Source organism: Hevea brasiliensis, chromosome 18 (assembly GCF_030052815.1).
Source record: "Hevea brasiliensis isolate MT/VB/25A 57/8 chromosome 18, ASM3005281v1, whole genome shotgun sequence".
Lineage (NCBI taxonomy): Eukaryota > Viridiplantae > Streptophyta > Magnoliopsida > Malpighiales > Euphorbiaceae > Hevea > Hevea brasiliensis.
The window spans coordinates 49,272,068-49,294,206 of record NC_079510.1 but is presented as its reverse complement, the minus strand read 5'-3'; the positions used below and the strand labels follow the sequence as shown (position 1 = coordinate 49,294,206).

The 22,139-nt window shown below is 31.0% G+C and overlaps 3 protein-coding genes across 5 annotated transcripts; 2 read left to right on the top strand and 1 right to left on the bottom strand.

Moving 5' to 3' along the window:
* The first annotated feature begins 506 nt into the window (after positions 1 to 506).
* On the top strand, positions 507 to 1,583 carry LOC110631517 (late embryogenesis abundant protein, group 3). The gene is given in 2 exon segments (XM_021779379.2): positions 507 to 663; positions 757 to 1,583. Coding segments are annotated over 2 exon segments (801 nt in total). The 5' UTR covers positions 507 to 528; the 3' UTR covers positions 1,423 to 1,583.
* Positions 1,584 to 7,972: 6,389 nt separating this feature from the next.
* Positions 7,973 to 10,219, top strand: LOC110631510 (dof zinc finger protein DOF1.4). Of its 3 annotated transcripts, none has more exons than XM_021779366.2 (4): positions 7,973 to 8,151; positions 8,268 to 8,387; positions 8,475 to 8,560; positions 8,945 to 10,219. In XM_021779366.2, the coding sequence occupies exon 4, from the start codon at positions 9,004 to 9,006 to the stop codon at positions 9,928 to 9,930; it is 927 nt and encodes a 308-aa protein (XP_021635058.2). In that variant the 5' UTR covers positions 7,973 to 8,151; positions 8,268 to 8,387; positions 8,475 to 8,560; positions 8,945 to 9,003; the 3' UTR covers positions 9,931 to 10,219. The 3 variants fall into 3 exon arrangements, with proteins under 3 accessions (XP_021635058.2, XP_021635057.2, XP_021635056.2); XM_021779365.2 differs by having other exon boundaries at positions 8,918 to 10,219; XM_021779364.2 differs by having other exon boundaries at positions 7,973 to 8,182; positions 8,475 to 10,219.
* Positions 10,220 to 18,973: 8,754 nt separating this feature from the next.
* LOC110631509 (dof zinc finger protein DOF1.4) lies at positions 18,974 to 21,146 on the bottom strand. The gene is made up of 2 exons (XM_021779362.2): positions 20,935 to 21,146; positions 18,974 to 20,749 (listed from the first exon to the last, which is right to left on the bottom strand). The coding sequence occupies exons 1-2, from the start codon at positions 20,992 to 20,994 to the stop codon at positions 19,763 to 19,765; spliced, it is 1,047 nt and encodes a 348-aa protein (XP_021635054.2). The 5' UTR covers positions 20,995 to 21,146; the 3' UTR covers positions 18,974 to 19,762.
* Positions 21,147 to 22,139: the final 993 nt, after the last annotated feature.

The following is a 22,139-nucleotide window of genomic DNA, read 5'->3' as shown; positions in this document are numbered from 1 at the left end:
TTAATTTATTTTGAAATTATTTTCAGGGTCGTCTATGATTCACTAATTAGTCCATAGATCTATTTGAATTTGGCTTTTTGTTTCCTCATATTTTTTGTCTCACCATTTTGACTCCTTTTAAGTTCAACTCATTATATTTTTTATTTTCAAGTCTATGGTTATTTAACTAAATGATTTGGGTTTAAAAGTTATTTAAATTAATTACCCTTAAGACTTTAATAATTGATATCAAAATCACTTTAAATTAGAAAATTATACAAAATAAGTAAACTTAGAAGAAGAAAAAAAAAAACTCATAACAAGAGATAAATTAAATTAACTAAAAAAAAATTGGTGAAAGAGGGAATATGTGTTGACTAGCAAAACCGCCAACCGACCAAGATAAGTGATAGAAAGTAGGCTACGCGTGGCATAAGCTAGTCTACGTGTTGCTTTAATAAGCTGGCACACTTTCCTCTTGAACCCCATATAAGCTGCGAGGTGAGCAAAGCATGAGAAGCCAGAAAAGAAGCACACAAAATTGAAGAAATGGCAGCCATTTCCATAACCAAAATCGTCATGTTTAATCTCTCAGGAACCGTCCCTAGCCCTCCTTCTCTCTTCCTTGGATCTACCAGCAAAGTTTCTCGGGTCTGCTTCACTTCTGCTTCCAAATATAACGAGGTACTTGGCTTCCAAAATGGTAAATTTTGTAGTTCCAATTAATATTTCTATTATTATATTGCTGAACCGGTCTTCTTTCCTTTTTGTTTTCAGGGCCGAAATGCAGCGGAGGAGAATAGAGGTAGAGCATCAGATTTCACTAATATAGCCAAAGAAACTACCAAGGAAGGCGTTGAAAGAGCCAGAGAACGCGCGGAGCAGGCAAAAGAACAGTCTGACGAAATGAAAGAAAAGGCCAAAGAACGAGTGGGGGAAATGAAAGAAAATGCCAAAGTGTATGCATATGAAACCCAGGAAAGTGCCAAAGGCGTGGCTCAATCTGCGGCGGAGAAGACCAAGGAAGGCGCGTATAAAGCAGCAGAGACAACAGAGAAAACGAAAGAAAAAGCAAGAGATTATGCGCACGACTCCAAGAAGAAGGCGAAAGAAGGGATAAAGAAAGTGGTGGAGACTGCACGTGATGTGAAAGAGAAGGCCAAAGATTATTCTGGAACAGCAACTGACTAGGCAAGAGATGGGACAATTAAGGTGGTCGAAATGGTGGGGAGTGTAGGAGAGAAGGCTGAGCAGACGGCGAAGAGAGCATGGGATGCTGCGAAGGGGACTACACAGAAGATAAAGGAAACTGTGGTGGGGAAAGAGCACGAGAGTGATGATGACAAAAGGGAGAAGACAATGGATGAGGATGTGGTGGATTTGAGGAGGCCTGAGAGGGGAGGCGAGAGCAATGAAAATGCGAAGAAGAGAAGGGATTATTGAAGTATAAGAGAAGTTGGTCACTGGTCCTTAGGTGGAGTTAGTTTCTTAACAATGAAAATAAATCCAATGGTAATGGGGTTTTGGTTTATGTTGTAAGAGATCCATATGTCTTTCCTTATTTTGTTGCTAACTAGGTCAATCTAATATAAACTTATTTGTTATATTACGTATAAATTTATTTTAATTTTTAGAATATGGCTCAACTTAGCAGTTTGTGGTCTAATTGTAAATGTTCATAAAAAATTTTTAAATCATAATTTTAAAGGAATGACATAAAACACCAAGGTTATGGTTTAGAGTACATAAGGTTAACAAATTTTTGTAAAATTTAAGTGGGTATGTTTCAAAAAAATTAATTGATATTTTACTCATTTAACATAATTCAAAATATTTTATATAAAATTTTAATTTTAATTTAGAGTAATTGAGTATTTTTAATATTTTTTTGTCAATTTAATACTAAAGATATATAGCTAATTTTAGAATACCTAACATTTAGTTTATGGACTAATATCAGCTAGATAAGAAAATATCTATTAAATTGTATAATACATTAAGATTTATTCATATTTAAGGGACAATTTTAATATTGATTAAAAAATATGGTTCAAAATTTTGTTATTGGTCTAATTTTTTAAATTTGTTTAATTAAATTAATGAAAAAAATCAATCTTTATTAATTTTTTTTTACTAAAAGCTAAAAATAATTAAAAATATATCAAAATTTTAAAAATAATTAAATTATGAATAAAGTATATAAAATTTTGTAAGTCACGTTGGCCAATTAATAATCCACTTAATTTATTTGGCCACAATTATCTAAATATAAATTACTATAGTTTAATAAAACATATGTGTAACTAATAAACTTCTTTATTATTAACTTTTAGACCATTGCTATAGTAATTTAATAAACTTCTTTATTATTAACTTCTTCTTGTTGCATATTTAATTGTTGTTAATCATTTATATTTGCCACCCTGAAGATAATTTGGAGTTGTGTTTCATATATATATATATATATATATGGATTGAATGGGTAGTCACGGCTTGAACTAGTCTCACTGTAACTCGGTCCTTGTGGTTATGAAAAGTCGAGATGAGGCACGATTTTGAGTTGATCTTGTTGGCCCCCGCACATAAATTTAAGCGAAAGTCCAGTTTGAGTTGAACTTGCTCGCGAGATTTGGACTAAGAAAGCTGTATAGAGGATTAGCTCGCATATATATGTATTAATGTAATACACAGAGTGTGTGCGTGGCTCCCAATTATTTTATTATATGAATATTTGATGAATTATTTGTTATATGTGATGGTTGTGCATTTCATAGTAGGATTATACTAGTTTTAAGTAGTTATAGAAATTGTACGTATAATCAATATAAACTCTCTGAGTCAAACACTCATTTCTATTTAAATATATTTTTTCCATGTTGCAAGAAAAGAAAATTTATTTGCAAGTCTAACTTATATTTTTTTCTGCAGGTTATAGTGTTTCTTAGTAGTTTTTATTTTGTTTATTTATTTAATTATTATAATTCTATTATGACACCAGTGTTTAAATATACTATGTTAATTAATGAAAATTAATAATATTAAATAGTTTTTACAATTTGAATATCAGGATTGAGCTGGGCTTCTTTAGTTATTGATGTTTGATAGTTATTAAATTAAATTAGCCCAAATTAATTTATAATACTTTATTTCATTTTGTTATGCATGTTGGCCTTTGATATTGAGTCTTGTCAAGGATTTGGAAATAGTAAAACTTATTACGAGTTTCAGTGGCTTTACGCTGATCCAAATTCTTGTGCCAATCACACTCATAGAGTTGGGTCATGACATTTTCAAATAAGTTGGGTCAATAAACACTCAATTTTTCGGATGAAACATTTAAATCTAGATACACGTATCCCTAATAAAAGTACCCATAATTTGTCTATTTAAATTTAATTAGTTTTTTTAATGTGTGTTGTACTTTTTATTCATTCATACTCGTGTGTGTCTCTATATATATATATATAATTTAGAAAAATCTAAAAATTATTATTTAAATATCACAAAACTAAAATTATTTTTCCTCATTTGTTATTATAGCTATTAATTAGAATTAATATTTTATAGAAAACTTATTATTACAGAAATTTTTTTTTTAATAATGTCTAACTATGACTAATAATTTTTTCAAATTAGATATACTTATTTAATAGATTTTATAACATAATTATTTTTAATATATACATGCTGTTTTGATAATTTTTTTGCAAAATTGATTCAAATTTTTATATAAATCGATGACTTAATATAGGTTATAGTCATTTTAAGCAAATTTCAATCATATAGGTTATTTGAATATTATATTAAAACCAGTGTAAAAATACTAAAAATAACTCAATGCATAAAACTAAGGAAAAACCTATGAAAGTTAATTAAAAATCAAGATTCAAACACTTTTATGTAGAGATAATTTATCCATGAAATATGTTTATGCTCACAATTGTAAGAACTTTTTTTTTCTTAAAATTTTAGTGAACTACTTACAAATGAGATATATTTTTTTTTATCTTACGATTAATTATTTTAAAGATTATTTGTGATATTAGGATTTAGGAGTCTTAACATAAAAATTATAGTCAATTTAAAATTGAGATTCATGAATTGTGAAATAATTAATTCTAATTCAATAATTTTTAAAGCACATATAACTAATATTTTTATTAATCAAAATTTAGGAAAAAAGTTTGTAAATATTAAGAACAATTAAAAAATAAATTAGTGAAAGTGAGATTCAATTTTATTATAATAAATTAAATATTTTTAATGAATCAATAATACTTATAGCTAGGATTACAATTATAAATTTTTACAATTTTAAAATTAAAAATTATAATAGACTATTCAAAGAAATTTATAATTTTAATTTATATTAATTATAATAATATTTTGATTAATTTTTTTTTAAACTTAGTTTTTTACATAAATTTCGTTGCTAAAAGTTATTAGTAACCAATTTATCATCGCTAAAATGTCTAAGCTGTATATTTGTTTATGTTATTTTATTAGTAATGAACTCATATATTCGTCGCTAACAGTTTAAAAGTATTAGTGACAAATATATTACCACTAGAAATTATTAGCAACAGATTTTTTGTCACTAAGCTATATTATTAGCAACAACTTTTTCATATAAATGCTAAAAATATTGTGTTTAGTGGTATTTTTATAAATAATTTAAATAATAAAGGTACCTGCGACTAAATTTCTATTAAATTTTCAAACATAATATAATATTGTCATAATATATTGATTTTCAGTGTATTTTATTCTTAATTTTTTTTTCACATTAAAGTTAATTTATAATTTTAAATTTTTTTAATATATTTGACTTAGTAATACTAAATAAAATTTGACTATAATTCCATACCTTACTACATAGAGTTATTATTTTATTTCAAAAATAAAATTATATAATTTAAAAAATTTTTGTTCAAATATATATATATTTTTTATTTTAATATCAAAACTATAATCATTTCAAAAAAAAAACTGTAATTAAACATGAACGTGATTTTTTTTCTTTTATTAATTTTATTTTTATTTTAATTTTTATCTTATAATTTTAAAAAATAATATCAAACACCTCTTAATTGCTAATAGACAATTTTTTTTTTTTTTTGGTATTGATAAGGCTAATTGCAAGTATCTAATGCCACTTATGAACAAAAACCAATAAATTAAATTAATTAATTATCATGTATAATTATTTTTAATATATGAATTTCATTTATTATATAATAATTCACGTGCATTTCATTATAATTGCGTAAATATGAAAGAAAATAATTTTATTATGATTAGAACAGTTAATAATATCTCAATCCAATAAAAAAAGATTAATTAGCTAGCATCCTTATTAAATCATCTAATGATGCTAAGAAAAAAGTTACTCAAACTTTAACAATTATTTTTCTTCCCAAATTATACATACCTAAAAATCAATTATAATCATTCCAAAAAAAAATACATAATCATAATCCTAGATATAAAAGGCTATTTAATATTTAGAATTATATTTATATATCAAAACCTAATCTTAAAAACAACATTCATGCTTCTACATATATAAAAATTGATATTTATCAAAATTTATAATTTTATTGGTAATAAGATATTTTTATTACATTTAAAATTTGAGTAGTATTAGAATTTATAATATTGTAAATAATGTAAAGGGTTTAGGGTATTTTTGGTAACGGTAATGCCCCTTCAGATATTTATATATTATAGTATATATCATACATTATATATTATAGATTAATTGTATTTTTTATTATTAATTTCTTATTTTAGTTAATTACTTTTTATAGAAATTTATATTTAATTGAAGTTAAGTATAAGTAGAATTAAAAATTTTAAATTTATATGTCTTTAAAATTAAGAATTTTAAATTTATATAAACATTAAAATTAATTTAAATAATAAAAATATAATTATAATTAACTTGAAAATTGAAGGGCATTTTTGGGAAAGCCATTGTTTCCCTTTTCCCACATTTATATTATATATTGTATAGATTAAGGACGCTTTGATGCATATATTAAGCAAGCTAACTACGTTCGAAGATGAAATTAATTTTAGTTATTCTTGATCTTATTAACTGAATTAATCTTAGGCTCAACCCTGCTGGATCAAGCATGAATAAGTAAAGAAGAAATAAAAGTAGCCTAACCCAATTCAAGAAGTGGCAACGAGGGAATGGTACTCGAAAGTAAGAACCAGATCAAGGGCCCATGCCAATACAACACAACAAAGGAAACGTTTTCAATGAAGAATATGGTGCTGGCTATAGGAGTAATTGTAAACCTTAATGGATATGAACGTCATCCCTCTTGCCACCGGTTACGTGGCTCAGGACATGTGCTTCTCACAACCTGATAGAAATAGTGAAATCAGAAAGGCCCCCCCACTCCACCAAATTCTAGTTTGAAGAGTCCGAAGTCGAAACAACCATCCCAGCTCAACTCATCTTAGGCTCGATTATCTTATCTTGGCTATAGTTTTTTTTTTTTTTTTTCCGAAGATAATATAATTGCAGAAAAGTTCATATCCAAACGGGGTTTTGAAATTTAAGTTGAGGTGGGTTGAAGAATTGAAAACCGTGTACCCACTTGACCGGTTCGAGAATATGTAGTGCTGTTGCTAAACTCAAACCACACTAGGAAGATACGTGGCTTCTGCACCGAATATCCACCACCAAGGGAGAGAAGACACATATTGAAGCAGGCATTGTATGAGCTTCGCATGAAATTTAGAGGTCCCTCGCACAATTAAACCACACATATTTTGAATGATCCGACAAGGCTTCATCAAATAGGGAAAGTGCTAGACTATGCTCCATATTGCAACGACAACACATGGGAGAATAAAATAGAGAAGGAGAAGAGAGAAAGCCTAAGGCATCTCATTCTCTTTTAGTCGAAAGGGTGGACGGTCTTTGGCAGGTAGCCAACGTTGAACACTCAAGGTATCTCTTCCTCGAGACCAACTAATACTAATCAAGCTCACTCTTCCAATAATTCAAGATTCACACCCAAACTGCAAGAAAAGAAACACTATACTTCGATAACCAAGATATCTCTCACCCTTCACTATTATTGCCCACTAGACAAAATTATCTACAACCCAACCCAATAGAGCAGAAGAGAAACCCATTGACTGGAATTGGGGATGGTGGCCTTCCCTTGTCTGAAGAAGGAGAAGAAAACCGCCTGATGCGGAAAGAGATAGGCTAAACCCTAGAGAAGCAAAAGCTAAAAAATGAGAGAAGCTGTCTCTCTCAAAAACTTAGAGAGAGGAGATGTAGGGATCATGATAATTTTCCTTGTCCTTAAGATAGCAAGTGGGTAATAGTAAATTGGGTCATCGCCTTTTTCTTGTTCTTGTTAGGGCTTAGACTGTTCTTATTATTTAAAGGGATAATGCATATGAATAATTGTTTTCAACATTATCATTATCCTATTCACAATTTGCAACGCCAGAGTCTGCCATAGGCCAATAATGGTTTATGTGTTCATTATATATACTAATTTAAATTCAATAATTGAGATTTAATTAATAATAGACTAGATAGGAAATCTCAAACCTAAGAGAAAAATGTTTTAATTGCTTTAATGAAAGAAATTATGTTGGACCTTAACTTCTATAGCGATGTAAAGAGTAAAAAGAATGCGTTGCTCAAATATGATGTTAGCTGCTGCTAGCTATCTTATCGGGCGCAACTCAAAAAATACAAAAGACAATGAAATCAGATAAGTACTAGTGTTGGGCCCACAAAGGAGTGGACAAATGGGCCACACAGAACATGGGAAGTCTCTGATAAACTAAGGATATCACTGTCTTTTTAGTGGAATGGGTGTCGAAGTTATCAAGTATGGGCGTCCAAATGGAGCAAAGATGTGATGTCACATAACAGAGAGAAGAAGAAATAATAATAATAATAATAATAATAATAATAATAATGGAAGATTGTAGGTAAACAAAGAAAGTATAAAGTGTTTTATAAAAAAAAAAAAAGAAAATATAAAGTGGAATGAGAGAGAAATAAAAACAAAGTGAAAAAGAACAAAAGGAAAAGAAGAAATGGAGTAGCTAAACTCTGACATAGCCAGTCACCACCCCATTCATCACCAGCCACGCCACCATCTTCTTGGCCGCGCCTCCTCCTCACTGGTCCTTCTCTTATTCTACGCACACAGTATCTGTACAAGATAGATCTCTTCTGATTCTTTTATCCCTAAATTGCTACGTCTCCTATTATTCTTGCCTAAGCTTTGGTTTTTGCTTAGGTTTGCAATTAAAGTAGGTGTGCAAATGAAGGAGTTCGTCTCTGCAGTTTAATTTTGATGTAGTAGGTGGTCTTATCAAGGCAACGACCTGGGGCTTTTGTTCTTGTTTCTTTTGCGTTGGTGAGTAAACTTAAACAAACCCATTACATTTCTTCTTGGTCTCTGTACTTTTTTAACTGAATCCATTGATCTAAAATCTATCTCCAGTCGTCCCTCAGATAAAGACCTTTCCTGTCGTGGGCTTCATCCTCTCCTGACAACCGTACACATTTCTCTCTCCCACGTAAAAGCAGGTGATCTTTATCTATTTCTTCTTGTTTCTCTCTAAATATATACATGTTCCTATTACAAAGAGAGAGAGGGATGAAAATCTTGCAAGATTTCTTCGGGTTTTGGGGGATATGGAATTGCTGATTTCGCATTTGGTGTCACATGCTCAATATTAATTGTTGAGATAGAAGGAGACCTTGGTTTCTTTTGGTGGTGGGTGCTCATGCACAAAGTAATAATAGCCCGGGTTTTCAACTGTGTAGTATTAGATTCTTAAGAACCAGAGAAAGTAGACACGTTGATTTCACTCTCTTCTCTATATTTGAAATGCCTCTCTCTAGTCTCCTGTCTTCCCTCAAAACCTGCATGCACCATCACAGGCCAAAAGCCAATCCATTTCTTAACAGTTCTTTGAAGGGGAAAAAAGAACATCCATAGCCAAACCCAAACAAGAAAGCAGAGAAAGATGCGGCAAGATAAAGGAGGGAGTGAAGAGATCATGAAACAGAATCAAGATCGGAGACTGAAGCCGATGCAAGTGGAGAATCAACAGCAACAGCAACACCAGCCGCAGAAATGCCCTCGCTGTGACTCGCTCAATACAAAGTTTTGTTATTATAATAATTACAGTCTCTCTCAGCCTCGATACTTTTGCAAGACCTGCAGAAGGTATTGGACTCAAGGTGGAACCCTAAGGAATGTCCCTGTAGGAGGCAGTAGCCGGAAGGGAAAGCGGGGAAAAACATCATCGTCATCTACATCTTCTTCCTTTACTGAGAATTCTACGTCTCAATCGCAGCCACAACCTTTGAGTCTGGGGAGCTCAGAGAATATCATGTCTACTACAAATTCAGGTAATATTGCGACTTCAACTTTGATCAGGACTAAAGAGTCATCCGGTAATTTGGTTTTACCTCCTGGAATTTCTTCTATGGGATCGTATTATTCTGGTGGTGGATTCTTGACTTCTTTGGCAACAATTCAATCTTTAAATAACCAACCACCTCAATCTTTGAGTCTAAATCAAGCAGTGAATCTGGGTGGTGATTTGGGAGTTACTTCAAATCTGAGTCTTTTGAATAGTTTTAATGCTTTTGGGTCGCAACAACAGCAGCAAATCCAACAACAAAGGCAAATTTACCATATTGGTAATAGAGAAAACAAGAGCGGAGACCATCCTTTTTGTGGCAGCTCTTCTCAATCTCAGCAGCAGCACCGATGTTTTGTCAATACCATTAACCCTACTGTATCTGATACCTCTTTGTGGAGTATCAGCACCAGTTCCACCACAGGAACCACTAACAACAATAGCACCATCACTGCTGGCTCCTTTCCTTTGAACGCCCCAGCTGATCAGTGGCATGATTTATCAGGTTATGGTCCTCCACCTTGATCTCTAAACAACAAACTCTCTCAAAGAATTCTTTTGCTTTTTGTATACATATCACAAATGAACCTTTCCTTCTTTCTTTTTTTTGCCTTTACATTCTCAAAATGGTTTCATTTGGCGGATTGGGGGATAGTATGGTTCTTCTCTTGGAATATAAAAAGTGGTGTAAATATAGGAGAGTAGAGGATACAGGGTAGTGTATTGGCCTTTGTGCTTATATCATACAGAGAATTTCTGGTTTGGATTAGGTTGTTTTGAACTTTTTTTATCAAAGATGATGTGTTTGCTTAAACATTTCCTGGGTATTCTTTGTATACCTTTTTTTTTTGAAGGGATATATTCATTTTCTTTTTAATTTTCCTTTTTCGTATCAGTTTCCAATATGCATTCAAAAGCAAGAGTTTCACTTTGTAGTTAATTAGGGTTTTGGTGAGAGGAATAGGGTAAAGGCCTAAAAGGGTAAATGAGATAGTGGAGTTGATGTCTCTGTAAAAAGTTGGACAAGAAGGTTTGTTCTTGTGCATGTGGGCCGGCTGACCATACAAAGATGCGTTCACGTCTCTCATTTTACACGTTCATTTGCTTTCAATCGCACCTACTTCATAATTTTCGGCTAATATATTCTTCTTTCTGAACTCCACTCGTCAATAAGGAACGATAAAGAGATCAATATCTAGTAGCTAGGTTGTAAATTCTAATAACATTAGCAACCTAATTATTAATAGCCATGAATCTCTATTTATTTGGCCTGGCATTTTGGCATATTAAGGGCTCTTGGCGTAAAAGGACCAAATTTTTGCATGGTATTGTCAATATATCCCCTTTAAAATTCACACGTAGATGTAGACCAAACATACGTTTGTCCGATTTGAATTTAGAGTCAACTTAGTTTGGTTTAGAATTACACCGATATTTTATGAATTTGAATTATTATATTTAAATCAAATCAAATGATTTCAATTTAATTTGATTCCAATTAATATTTTTTTAAGAAAAAATAAATTGTTAAATTAATTAAAACTGAAATTAAAATTAAATTAAAACTAATCAAGCTCTACAACTACAGTTCGATTTAGAGTATTTAATTTAAGGATCAAAAAGGGTATGTGACTGGGACTACATAGATGGAAAGGACATAGTTGCTATAGCCATATATACGATGATTAAATTTTGGGCTTCATTAATGCTCTACCTAGCCATTAGGCCGATCTAGTTTGAATTGGTTGGAATCACTAGTTCACGATTCATAAAATGGGTAAATCTGAATAGGTATTTAAATTCTCATGTTCTTAATTTTAGTTTGATCCAGCTCGGTTCAAATTCAACGGTCCAAAATTTTTTTAAAATTTTTTATAATTTTTTTAAATGAAAAAAATCTGGTTTGGCTTGGAATCAAACCAGACAATTCTTTTGACAAAAGAGAAATCAGACAATTCCAGTTTGATTGCAGTTCAATTCATTCACGGTTCAAGGTAAAAGTGGATTTATTTGATTCTGATCTAGATTTTAATTCTAAACCAGTCCATGATTTAACTGATGTAATGGAAAGAAATAAGCGAAATAAGAACAGAAGAAGAAGGGCTCTCGCATTTGGTTGGGTTAGCGAAAGCAGGCGCAACAACAGCACTAAGATTAAGGTAGAACAAATATCTCGAAGCAAAACAAAAAAACATGGTATCATTGTGTATTTAAAGATTTTGACTAGCCTTTCCTAAGGTTGTGGACCTTTATTTAATTATTTTATTCAAAGTAATTAAAGAATTAAGTTGCATCAAGCAGTTAATTAATTATTGATATGGGGAAACTCTTGTGGTGGGGATGGCGTGGAGAGAGGTGTGGTTTCGAAGCAAAGCAAATCTTTGGTCTGCCATGATAAGATCGCTCCCCACTCCCCAGAGCCCATAGAAGAGAATAAAAGCAGCTAGGCACAGTCCCTCTCTCGGGATATCCCCATCACTGCTTTTTACTGTACACCACGCCATGTCTTACCCATAGAGAGAGCTTCACTGGCACTGGGGTTGGATCAATTTGGCAAGAACTTCTCCCAAAATGAAAGCATTGCTAATTTTGGCAGTGTGGAGTTCCTTGAAATTAAAATATTCAGTTCCCTTTTCTTTCTCATGCAGATTTTAAATAATTTGAAATTAAAATTTAATTATCATTAACTACTTAAGTGTTATTAAGAGAAGATTCTTTTTATCAAGGAAATAGAGTAATTAGCTTGCATTTGAATCAAACAGTAAAACGGTAGAACCTAAGTAGGAGAGTGGACACAATTAGATCAGTAGCTCGGGTGAGAATCGATCTCAATCTGGTGAGTACCAAAGTCACAATTTTTACCTAATTAATGTGTTGGTAATTAAAATGAAAGCTCAGAATACTGTTATGTATAATGAAGTCAAAAATCTTGAAACGTAAACATGCACGCACCATTAACCAATCTTCGAATTCAGGATTGATCGATCACGCAAAGTCACGTCCTCAATACTTTTGTATATTTTGCAGGATTATATTAAGGTTTCTCTGCTTAGAATATCCATAGGTCATGTAAATAATTATAAAAACGTTTTAAATTAATTTCCATGTAACAATAAATTTGCGAAGAAAAACGTTTTTATTTCTAAAAATTTTTAATGAATCATAGTGTATTACTACATATTAAAATTTTAGTTTTTCATTTAGTGATCCATTCAAGCAAAATATACGAATTTAATAATTAAACAATATAAATTTTATGCATTTGATCATTCAAACTTTTTAAATGAACTCAAAATTGTTAGAGATATAAAATTATTTTTGAATTCTTCACTTGTAATTTTAAATTATAGGTTGAGTTATTAGAGATTCATAGAACAAAAAAGTCCAGAATTTGGATCTTGGCAATTTCCATTTATATTAATTTATTTATGCTTTAAGTTTAATAAACATTCGAGAATGTGTTAGAGATATAAAATTATTTTTGAATTTTTTACCTAATTACAAATTTAAAATTTTAAATTGAATGATTTATTGAAAAATATATAAAGCGTGTTATATGGGTTTGGAAAGTTTTCAAGTCTTGACCCTTGAGAAGGATTTGATTGGAGAGAAGTGTTTAGAAATTCCCAATGGCGGAACTAGGGGGGCCAATAGGGGCCATTGCCCCCCCTAGCCAAAAAAATTTTTTTTCCAGAGCTTCTTAAATTTGTTTTTGTGCGTATTCATTCTGCCCCATAACTGAATTAATGCTACACTCTTAGTTGAAGCTTTTTTTTTTTTTTTTTGTGATGCTTAAATCTAATTTTTGTCACAATCTTAGCTTAGCACATTTTATAATTTAAACTCTTGATTAAATAAACATTTTAATCAATCAAAATATCAAATTATAATTACTTATATACATACTCTATAACTCAAAATCTCAAGATTCAGAACTCAAGACTCAATTTTTTTTCTCATTCATTATCTATTACTATTCTCTATTTTTTTCCTTTTCATTTTATTTCATAAATAAATTGATAATTTTAGTAATAGGCTTTTAATTAATTTAGATATTCAGTATAAATGGATACAAAATTTAGTGAAAATTTTTATTAAGATATAATGACTTGTGTTTTATTTTGATGATTATATTCATATGTAAATTGTGAACTTATAAAGTCATTACTTTATGTAAATTATTTTTCACACCAAACATATATATACACACGTTGCCGTCGCCTTTTAAGCAGATGCATGCATGAAGGAATAATCCAGTGTCTACCTTTAACACCACATCTACATCTTCTTGATGTGGAATTGTGGGGCATCGGGGTCTCCCCTTTCAACAAAAGCTATCAGAGCATGCACAAGTGGTGGTCCTACTTTCCATATAATATTCCATTGGTATGGAGCTCAAAGGTTCCACCAGCCCCTACCCTATACCGATAATTTCTTTAGCAAGATCTTCATCTTCCTTGCTTGTTTTAACTTGTTGGGCAAATGGGCTTGTGGATATGCATGAATACTCTCTTCCGCAGTGATGATTTTGTTCCTTAATTAGGATTATAGCTAAGTTAATGGGTAATGATTAGGCTCCCTTTTTCATGGGAAGTTATGATGAAAATAAACATAGTTACTGTTTATGGATTTGAAACTACACCCACGTGTGTTTCCCACTTCGATTCATTCCCTAATCTTAATTCTCTCTAACATCTAGTTTACTTAATCTGACCGTGTTTGCTTCAAAACTAGATGATAATCACAGAGAATTTGCAATATTTTTCTGAATAAAAAATTTAAAGAAGTGAAACTCGAACTTAAGTATGTGAAGATCAAATTAGATAAAACGAATTTGTGATTTTAATCCGTTAATTGAGCAATCGTAAATGAGTTAACTATTTAAATATAAGTATGTATGAAACTATATATATATTCTAATGACAAGCAAAATTATCAAATGAACGTATAACGTGCGTCAGTACTCGAGCGATTCGATTCAAGAATGGGTTGACTAGATGAAGATATTTTCTTAGAGGTTTCTTGGAAGCAAAGGGTTGACGCTATCATATGGGGACCAAAGTTGCACATTCTTGCCTTGGTCGCTAGCCATATATTTCTGTAAATTTTATTGGGGAAGAGGAAGTGTCATCACTCGTCACTCTTCTAATTATTAATTCCCATATCCAACTACTCATCATTTGAGAAAAAAAAATTCGTGGATTACTTGTCCTTTTTCAAATAGTTCATGAGAGAATGATATGATTTTGGTTAAACATATTGGGCTTCATATTTTGTATTATTTAACCAATATTTTATAATATACATAATTAGAACCTTCCCTTTTCAGTTTTCTTTGAATTTAATATGCTTCATTTGTTAATATTTTATTTAATTAGTATAAAGTCTCTATCATGAAAAATTATTAGGTGAAACACAAAAAAAATAAAATTACTTAGTCGGATCACTGAAATGATTAAATAAAAAATTTAAACAATCCGCAAAAGCTAATTTCTAGTGCCACTTAAAAAGAATATATATATATATATATATATATATATATATATATATATATAAATGATTAAATAAAAAATTTAAACAATCCGCAAAAGCTAATTTCTAGTGCCACTTAAAAAGAATATATATATATATATATATATATATATATATATATATCTTGTTCTTATCAAATAACTTTTTAATTAATTTAATATTTTAATAATTATAAAAAAAAATAAATTAGATTTAACTCCAACTTAAAAACTAACTAAAAGGGAAGAGATTTATCATATATTATATATAGCACAAATAGTAACAAGTAGGACTTCAATCTAATTAATATCTGTGCTTAATTTTTAATGTTTTTAATCGTTTAAGTTAAATTCAATGAGTTATTTAACTACAATATATTATTGAGTAATTTTTTAGTATGATCAATTTTTTGTTTTTTAATTTAAAAAAAAAAAAAAAACCCCAAATGGCCAGCTATACAGGACAAAAGAAATTTGCACCAGTTAAATAGGCTAAAAAAATTAAATTATACAGCCCATTGGATCCATTGGCTTGAATAATGCAAAGGAGCCCTTAAAAAGTTATCTCCAAAACGGTGTGCAAAACGCCTGAATCAGAGCAACCCACTTCCGTATACTTTTCATCAAATGTGAATTCTTTAATTAAAAAAAATAGTATTTCTTTTCTTATTTAAAAAAAAAATGATGAAAATCAATATTTTATATGTTAATTTTAAATGGACATTGATACTTTTTTGCGCACCTACGCATTGTTTAGTTTTGGGATAAAAAATGTACTTTTTATTTATTTAAATTTAATTAAAATTTAAATTCAAAATTTTATAATTTTAAGGATAATTTTAATATTATTAAATTAAAATTTATTAATAAAATTTAGAAAAAAAATTCATTAATAAAAAATAAAAAATGCATATTTGAATTATTTTTCATATATATATATATATATATATATATTTATATTTATAAAATGTTGAGATATAGATAACTCACATATGATCAATGATTCACATTTCAGACAAAGACAATATTTAATCTCAACGTATAATATGAGAATCATACTAAGATTAGGAATGTGCGATTTTGATTCGGTTTGAAATTTGCCTAAAAATCAGAATCGAATCGAAATTTCGATAGGGTTTCAGTTCAATTTTTCATTGTTTTGATTTCAATTTAATATAATTTTTAGTTTTTCAGTTTTGGTTCGGTTCGATATGGTTTTTATTCAATTATCAGTTTTTAAAATAATTTTATATAATTATTTTCTTAAAAAGTCATATTTAAATTAACATTTAAGTTTTGAATTAAATTATTAATACATAATATATCATATAACATATCTTTTAGCCATCTTTAAATTATATAATCTTTAACTATAAGTGCATATATAATTTATGATTAAATATATGATATACTATAATAGTATAAGTATATAATAAAATATACATTTTAACTAGTTATTAATTATACAATATTTAGGTATAAGATACAAATATAATTAAGAATTAACATATATATATATATATATATAATATAATAGTATATTTATAATTAATAATTATAAGATAATTTAATGTATTTATAATTAAAATTATTTAAAAAATAGAAAAATAAAATATAATATTAGTTTGTATATAATTCATAATTATTTATACATATATAAATATATATAATGATATTGAAAGTATATAATACATTTAAAAAATATAGAAAAATTAATATATAAATTTGATCCTCGATTCAGTTTTGATTTGACTCTTAGTGAAAAATTAGAACGGAACTAGAGTATCAAAAAATTTCAATTCAATACAGTTTTTATCGATCCGATATGATTCTTCGATTCAATTCAATTTCTTAAAAAACCGTGCACAGCGGATTGCATATATCCAACATCAAACGTTTACCATCGTGCCACTATGTTTGGTGGTCCCAAGGATAAAAGCATCAAACTCAACCGCTAGCAAATTATATATTTTTAGTATAAACAAAACTTATTAATTATGGTAATAACTATTCCATTTGATTTGAAGTCGTCAATAAGACGCACCGATCACCAAACACTAATGAAAGATATAAACTTTCTACATAATTGTAACAATTATTGTTACTTGGTCCCAACCCATATCCTTAGGAATGAAGGAATTGCGAATATATACAAGCATACAGCTGAACGGAAGCTAGCTGGAGCTAGGACAAAGTATTGGCCATTGAGCTTCTGATTCCTTTGGTAGCTTAGGCGTGGCTCCACCTAAAAACGCCAATACAGTAACCTATATGCATTATTAATCCTAACGTAAGAATCGAGTCTTTAAATATCCCAACAAATTTCAGCTCTTGTTTGAGATTTATGTGCCTTGTCCTAAATCTGTATAACAGTGATTCAATATGCTCCCCAAGTACTCAGGCAAATGGTAGAGCAAGTAACCATGAAATTAGCAGGAAGACTATCACTTAACTACTAGTCATGACTTAGACGTATAAATTTTACAGTAAAATCTTTAATTTCTGTTGATGGGTTTGTACTGGATTTATCACCTTTTTTTTTAACTATTAAGGAGAAAACTAAAAGTAGTCACATATGTACTATTACATATGTACACACAGTTTCTAGCTTACATGAATTCTGCAGAACAGCACCTCACTATTGCTATCAATAATTCACTATACAACTGCTCATGCACTACATCAACCGACCAGCTAATGAAGTTGCAACATATAAATTTTATTTGTATTGGTTTCAAGCTTGCATGTTGCACTGAAAATTGGGAAAGGATTTGGAATTGAAATTATTATCTCCAAGAAATTTTATCATCAAACGAGATTGTTTGCTAACAAGCAACTAAAACAAGAAAAAGATAAAGGAAAATTTGTATATAGGATCAACCATTTCTAGTTTTCTGCACAATTCCTCGCTCTTTCCTTCTATCTACGGTTACTGTGAAAATTTGAATTATTAAACTTCTTATACATACTAACCCAATAATTTCTCTTGAGAACGTTCCAAGAAATAATATTTTAAAGTCAAGAAGTGATAAATGAAAAAGTACAGATTCTAAAGTAGATATATATACTCACTTTAATTTAGTATCTTCTATTGCATATAACACAAGACTGTGAAAGCTTCAATCCCTCATCTTTCTCCAGAATTTTCTCAATGGGCAATCATCGAAATACCTTAGGAGAAGAGGTAAGAGTTCTATATGTATATACCCCTAGCTAGTGGTATAGATGAGAGACTATAAATCAACTAAATTAATCTCATTTCATCATCCTAATATTCAACTAAAATTAAAATTGAAAGCTGAAAAAATAGACTAATTTAGAGTGATTAAGCAATACTTGTGCCATGTACCAAAAGATAAGGGGGACGCCAGAAAGTGACTTAAGCACCAAATTATAAGACCATATAATATATAGAGCATTGGCAAGATTTAGCCGTCACCTAATACTGATAAAAATGGTTGCTAAACTATTATTATATTATTAGACCATTATTATTCTGCAGCCAAGACCTTAGAGGCCACTACGCGAAGCTAGATTCTGCCTAGTGCTATATCTTATTCTAATTGACCAGAAACGAATATAAATCATTAGGGCATGAAGTGGCTGTTCCCAAGACTTGCACTTAATCCCTCTGTGGTCACCATAATATTATCCTTAACCAAAAAAAAAAAAAAAAAAACAAACAAACAAATTGAAGTCTATGAATCATAAACACGAATCAACACAACGGTTATATATCTTATTTTTTTAAAAGTTAGGGAATGCTAATCTATTTTCGTTCTGGATTCTTACGAGGCAGAAAATTCAGATTTACGTGACATTTGATATGTCTTGTGTGAGAATGTACACTGTTCTAGGAATTATAGCCATAACACACTAAAATCCAAGCTGTAACATCGCATGCAGTTGTTAGCTAAATAAAGTCTAAATTTATGTACCTAACATTCCCGTCTCTAACTCCGTACTAACGCGCAATATACAGTGAGCTAGTTTAGCGTATGATCACTGGGAATGCATTTCAAGTTTATGGTTCCAAAAATGAAAATTTCAACATTGAATTTTCCAAAACCACGATATAATAATTTCCTTGCAATTGCCAACAAACATCAGAGGTGCAAAAACAAGTGAACGTACAAGATCTAACCAAGACCCAATAATAACCACAAAAACAAAATTACCCACATTAATGCAAATCTCCCCCTTTCTTCTATACCACTTATACCCAAATCCAATCCTTTTATCCCCAGAAACCCAAAAATAAGTATTAAAACACAAAAACTAAAAGCAGCAATACAAAAATTCATCAGTGCCTCCATCTAGAGGATTGTAACATATATCCCCCAAACCCCAACCCAAATAACAAGTACATTAGAAAGAAAGGAGTACATGTCATGCATATATACGTACAAATTAAGCAATTAATTAGACCAACTCACTGATACAAGAAAGCTGCACCAAATAGTTGATCCTTTCTTCAACACTGTGTAGATGATGATGATGGTGGTAGCTGAGTACTTGATGAGATGGAAGAGGATCCGAGGTTCCTCTCAGCGCAAATAGGAATTTATTCAACCTTGAAACTAAAACTAGTAGGCCGATTTCTTGCAGCTGACATGATCTCTCCGATCCAAGCTCCTCTCATCTTTAATTTGTTTAATACCGAACTTTACCCTTTTTTAGACCTTTTCTGATATGTCAATCCCACTCCATAAACTCCACTTCAAACAGAAGTAATCAAGAAACGAAAACCTAAGCTGAAGAGACCAAGATTATTGAAAAGAAGAGAGAGAGAGAGAGAGAGAGAGAGAGAGAGAGAGATGAATTGAAAGAAATAGCGGTTGATTGTGCTAGATCAGAGAAGTGACGGAGGACCCAATATTCGATGGATCATGCCATGCACCGACAGTGCTTGTGGCTGCGTTCCAATAAATCGAGGGATCTGATGATGAGAAGCCAATTTGCTCTATCTGGTTCTGGCATGGAATATTCCAGTCCAACCTGCTTTTGTCTTGTTCAATTTTCACTTCTTTCATAGCGATCCCGGATTCAAAATTGCCACTCATTTGCAGGTCCTCGAAAGGTGTTAAAGTCTGAAAGTGGTTAGGAGCTCTAATATCTTTGATACTGAACTTTTGTTGGTGAAGGCTAGAGGCAAGCAAAGTAGCCATAGTTGGAGAAGTTGTGGTGGAAGAAGAGGAACCAAAGATGGAATAATTTGGAGGCAGTGAACTTGAAGTAACCACATCTTGGATTTGCTTAGCGGAGTTAAAGACATTAGCTTCACTTGTCATGATTCCTGATGAAAACCCTAAAGCAAGAGCATTCAGCTGAGGTTGGAGATCATACCCAGAAACAGTATCCACAATTGATGAGATTCTCGAAGTGAACCTTCCAGGAAATGGGAGATCTATCTCAGTTGGGTTAGTGGGTAACCCATAAAACAAAGGATTGATGTGATTTGAAGTTGAAGAAATATCGACTTGCGTTTGGGAAGTAGGATTAGGGTTAGCACCAGAGACTGAAGTAGCACCTTCAACGGCAGTGGTAGGCCTCTTCACACGCTTGTTCTTTCTGCATCCACCTCCCACGGGAACATTCCTCAAGGTTCCACCTCTGGTCCAGTATCGCTTGCAAGCCTTGCAAAAGTGCCTGGGCTGGGACAAGCTGTAGTTATTGTAGTAACAGAACTTGGTGTTAGAGGAGTCACAGCGGGGACACTTGAGAGCTTGCTGTGGCTGCTGCTGCTGGTGGTGTTGTGGTTGTGATAGTTCTTGGCCCCTTTTCTCCATTAGTTTACTTGTAGATGGGATCAAGCTTTTCTCATCTATCTGATTCTGCAGCAAAGAGCAAAAAAAAAAAAAAAAAAAAAAAGGAAAGAAAAGGAGAAAAGAAAGAGTTCAAGGGTGGCGTTTTTAGGGTAAAAATAACAACACAAGTTACATATTCTCATCCAAAAGCAAAGAAACAAAAATGGGGTCATGCTTTGCCTAATAATTGATAAAGAAAGAGAGTAAAGAACCTGTGGCCATTCGTTAGTAGGTGGAGAGATGACAACCATCTTCTCACAGTTTCCCAACATTTTCTCTCACAATGGAATCCGTTGAAACAAAGAGTGAACAGACAAAGAGCAGGTGGCGACGTGAGTCTCTCTCTTGATGGGTAGAAATTTTGGGAGACTGTGTAAGAGATGAGAGAAAGATTAGCATAAAAAGAGAGTCTTGTGATATATTAAATAGGATTTCACGTGATGGGTCTTCACTCTTCTGGTCTTAGTTAAAATGGAATTTGGGCATATACCATAGATGGTTAGATTATTATTTTTCTTTTGGTGCAAATGGTTATATTATTTTATTAACGAAGTATTATTTATAACTTTTTCTTTTTTTAAAAAAGAAAAGAATGTTTGGAGGGACATCATTCAAAATCCAAGAAAAGGACAGAGAGGTAAAGCAGCTCGCAACAGGTGAATCTTTAGAGGTTCAAGAAAGAACATTACATGAGACTCTCTACACAGCCATCACTACGTGACATAACATTCTTTTGTATTAGGCTATGCATAGATGAGTGAGTGGATAGAGGGAATCCCCAGAGCCCAATGCCCGATGCACCCTACTCACCAAATCCCACTTCCAATTTAATTATGCCATTTAAATTATGCTTATGACTTCTTTTAAAAAAATATATGCTTATGATGTCCATATTTTTTTAATACAAAAATGCAGTAAATATATCCATATCTACATCCAAATACTGCAAATGATCAGCTCAATTAATTCAACATTTTCTTTTATTTCCAATTTGAATTTGGGATTTCAATTTTTGAGCAAAACTGGAGTGTCCGAATAAGATTTTTAATTAGAAGCTTGAAGAGTTGTTCCAATGAGTGGACAATTTTTAAGGATTGAAGTTGCGGATTCTTGAAAAGATAATTTAGCCCATGAAATGAGCAAGCTAGGACAACATATAGATTAATTTCTTGCATGTAGCCATTGCTCCATTGGTTGAATTGGCATATGTGTGTGTATTATATACTCATTGGAGACATGACTTTAAGATCAGTGACATCAGAGGTTTGTGAGGTAGCAAATTAAGCATTTTCAAGATTGGTGTATTACCGGCTTTTTGAATGAGACTATTCAATTACATATATAGTAATCTAGAGATTAGAAAGAAATGTGAAAATTCCAAGAGAAAAAGGACAAGAGGGCTCCATGTGGAAAGACT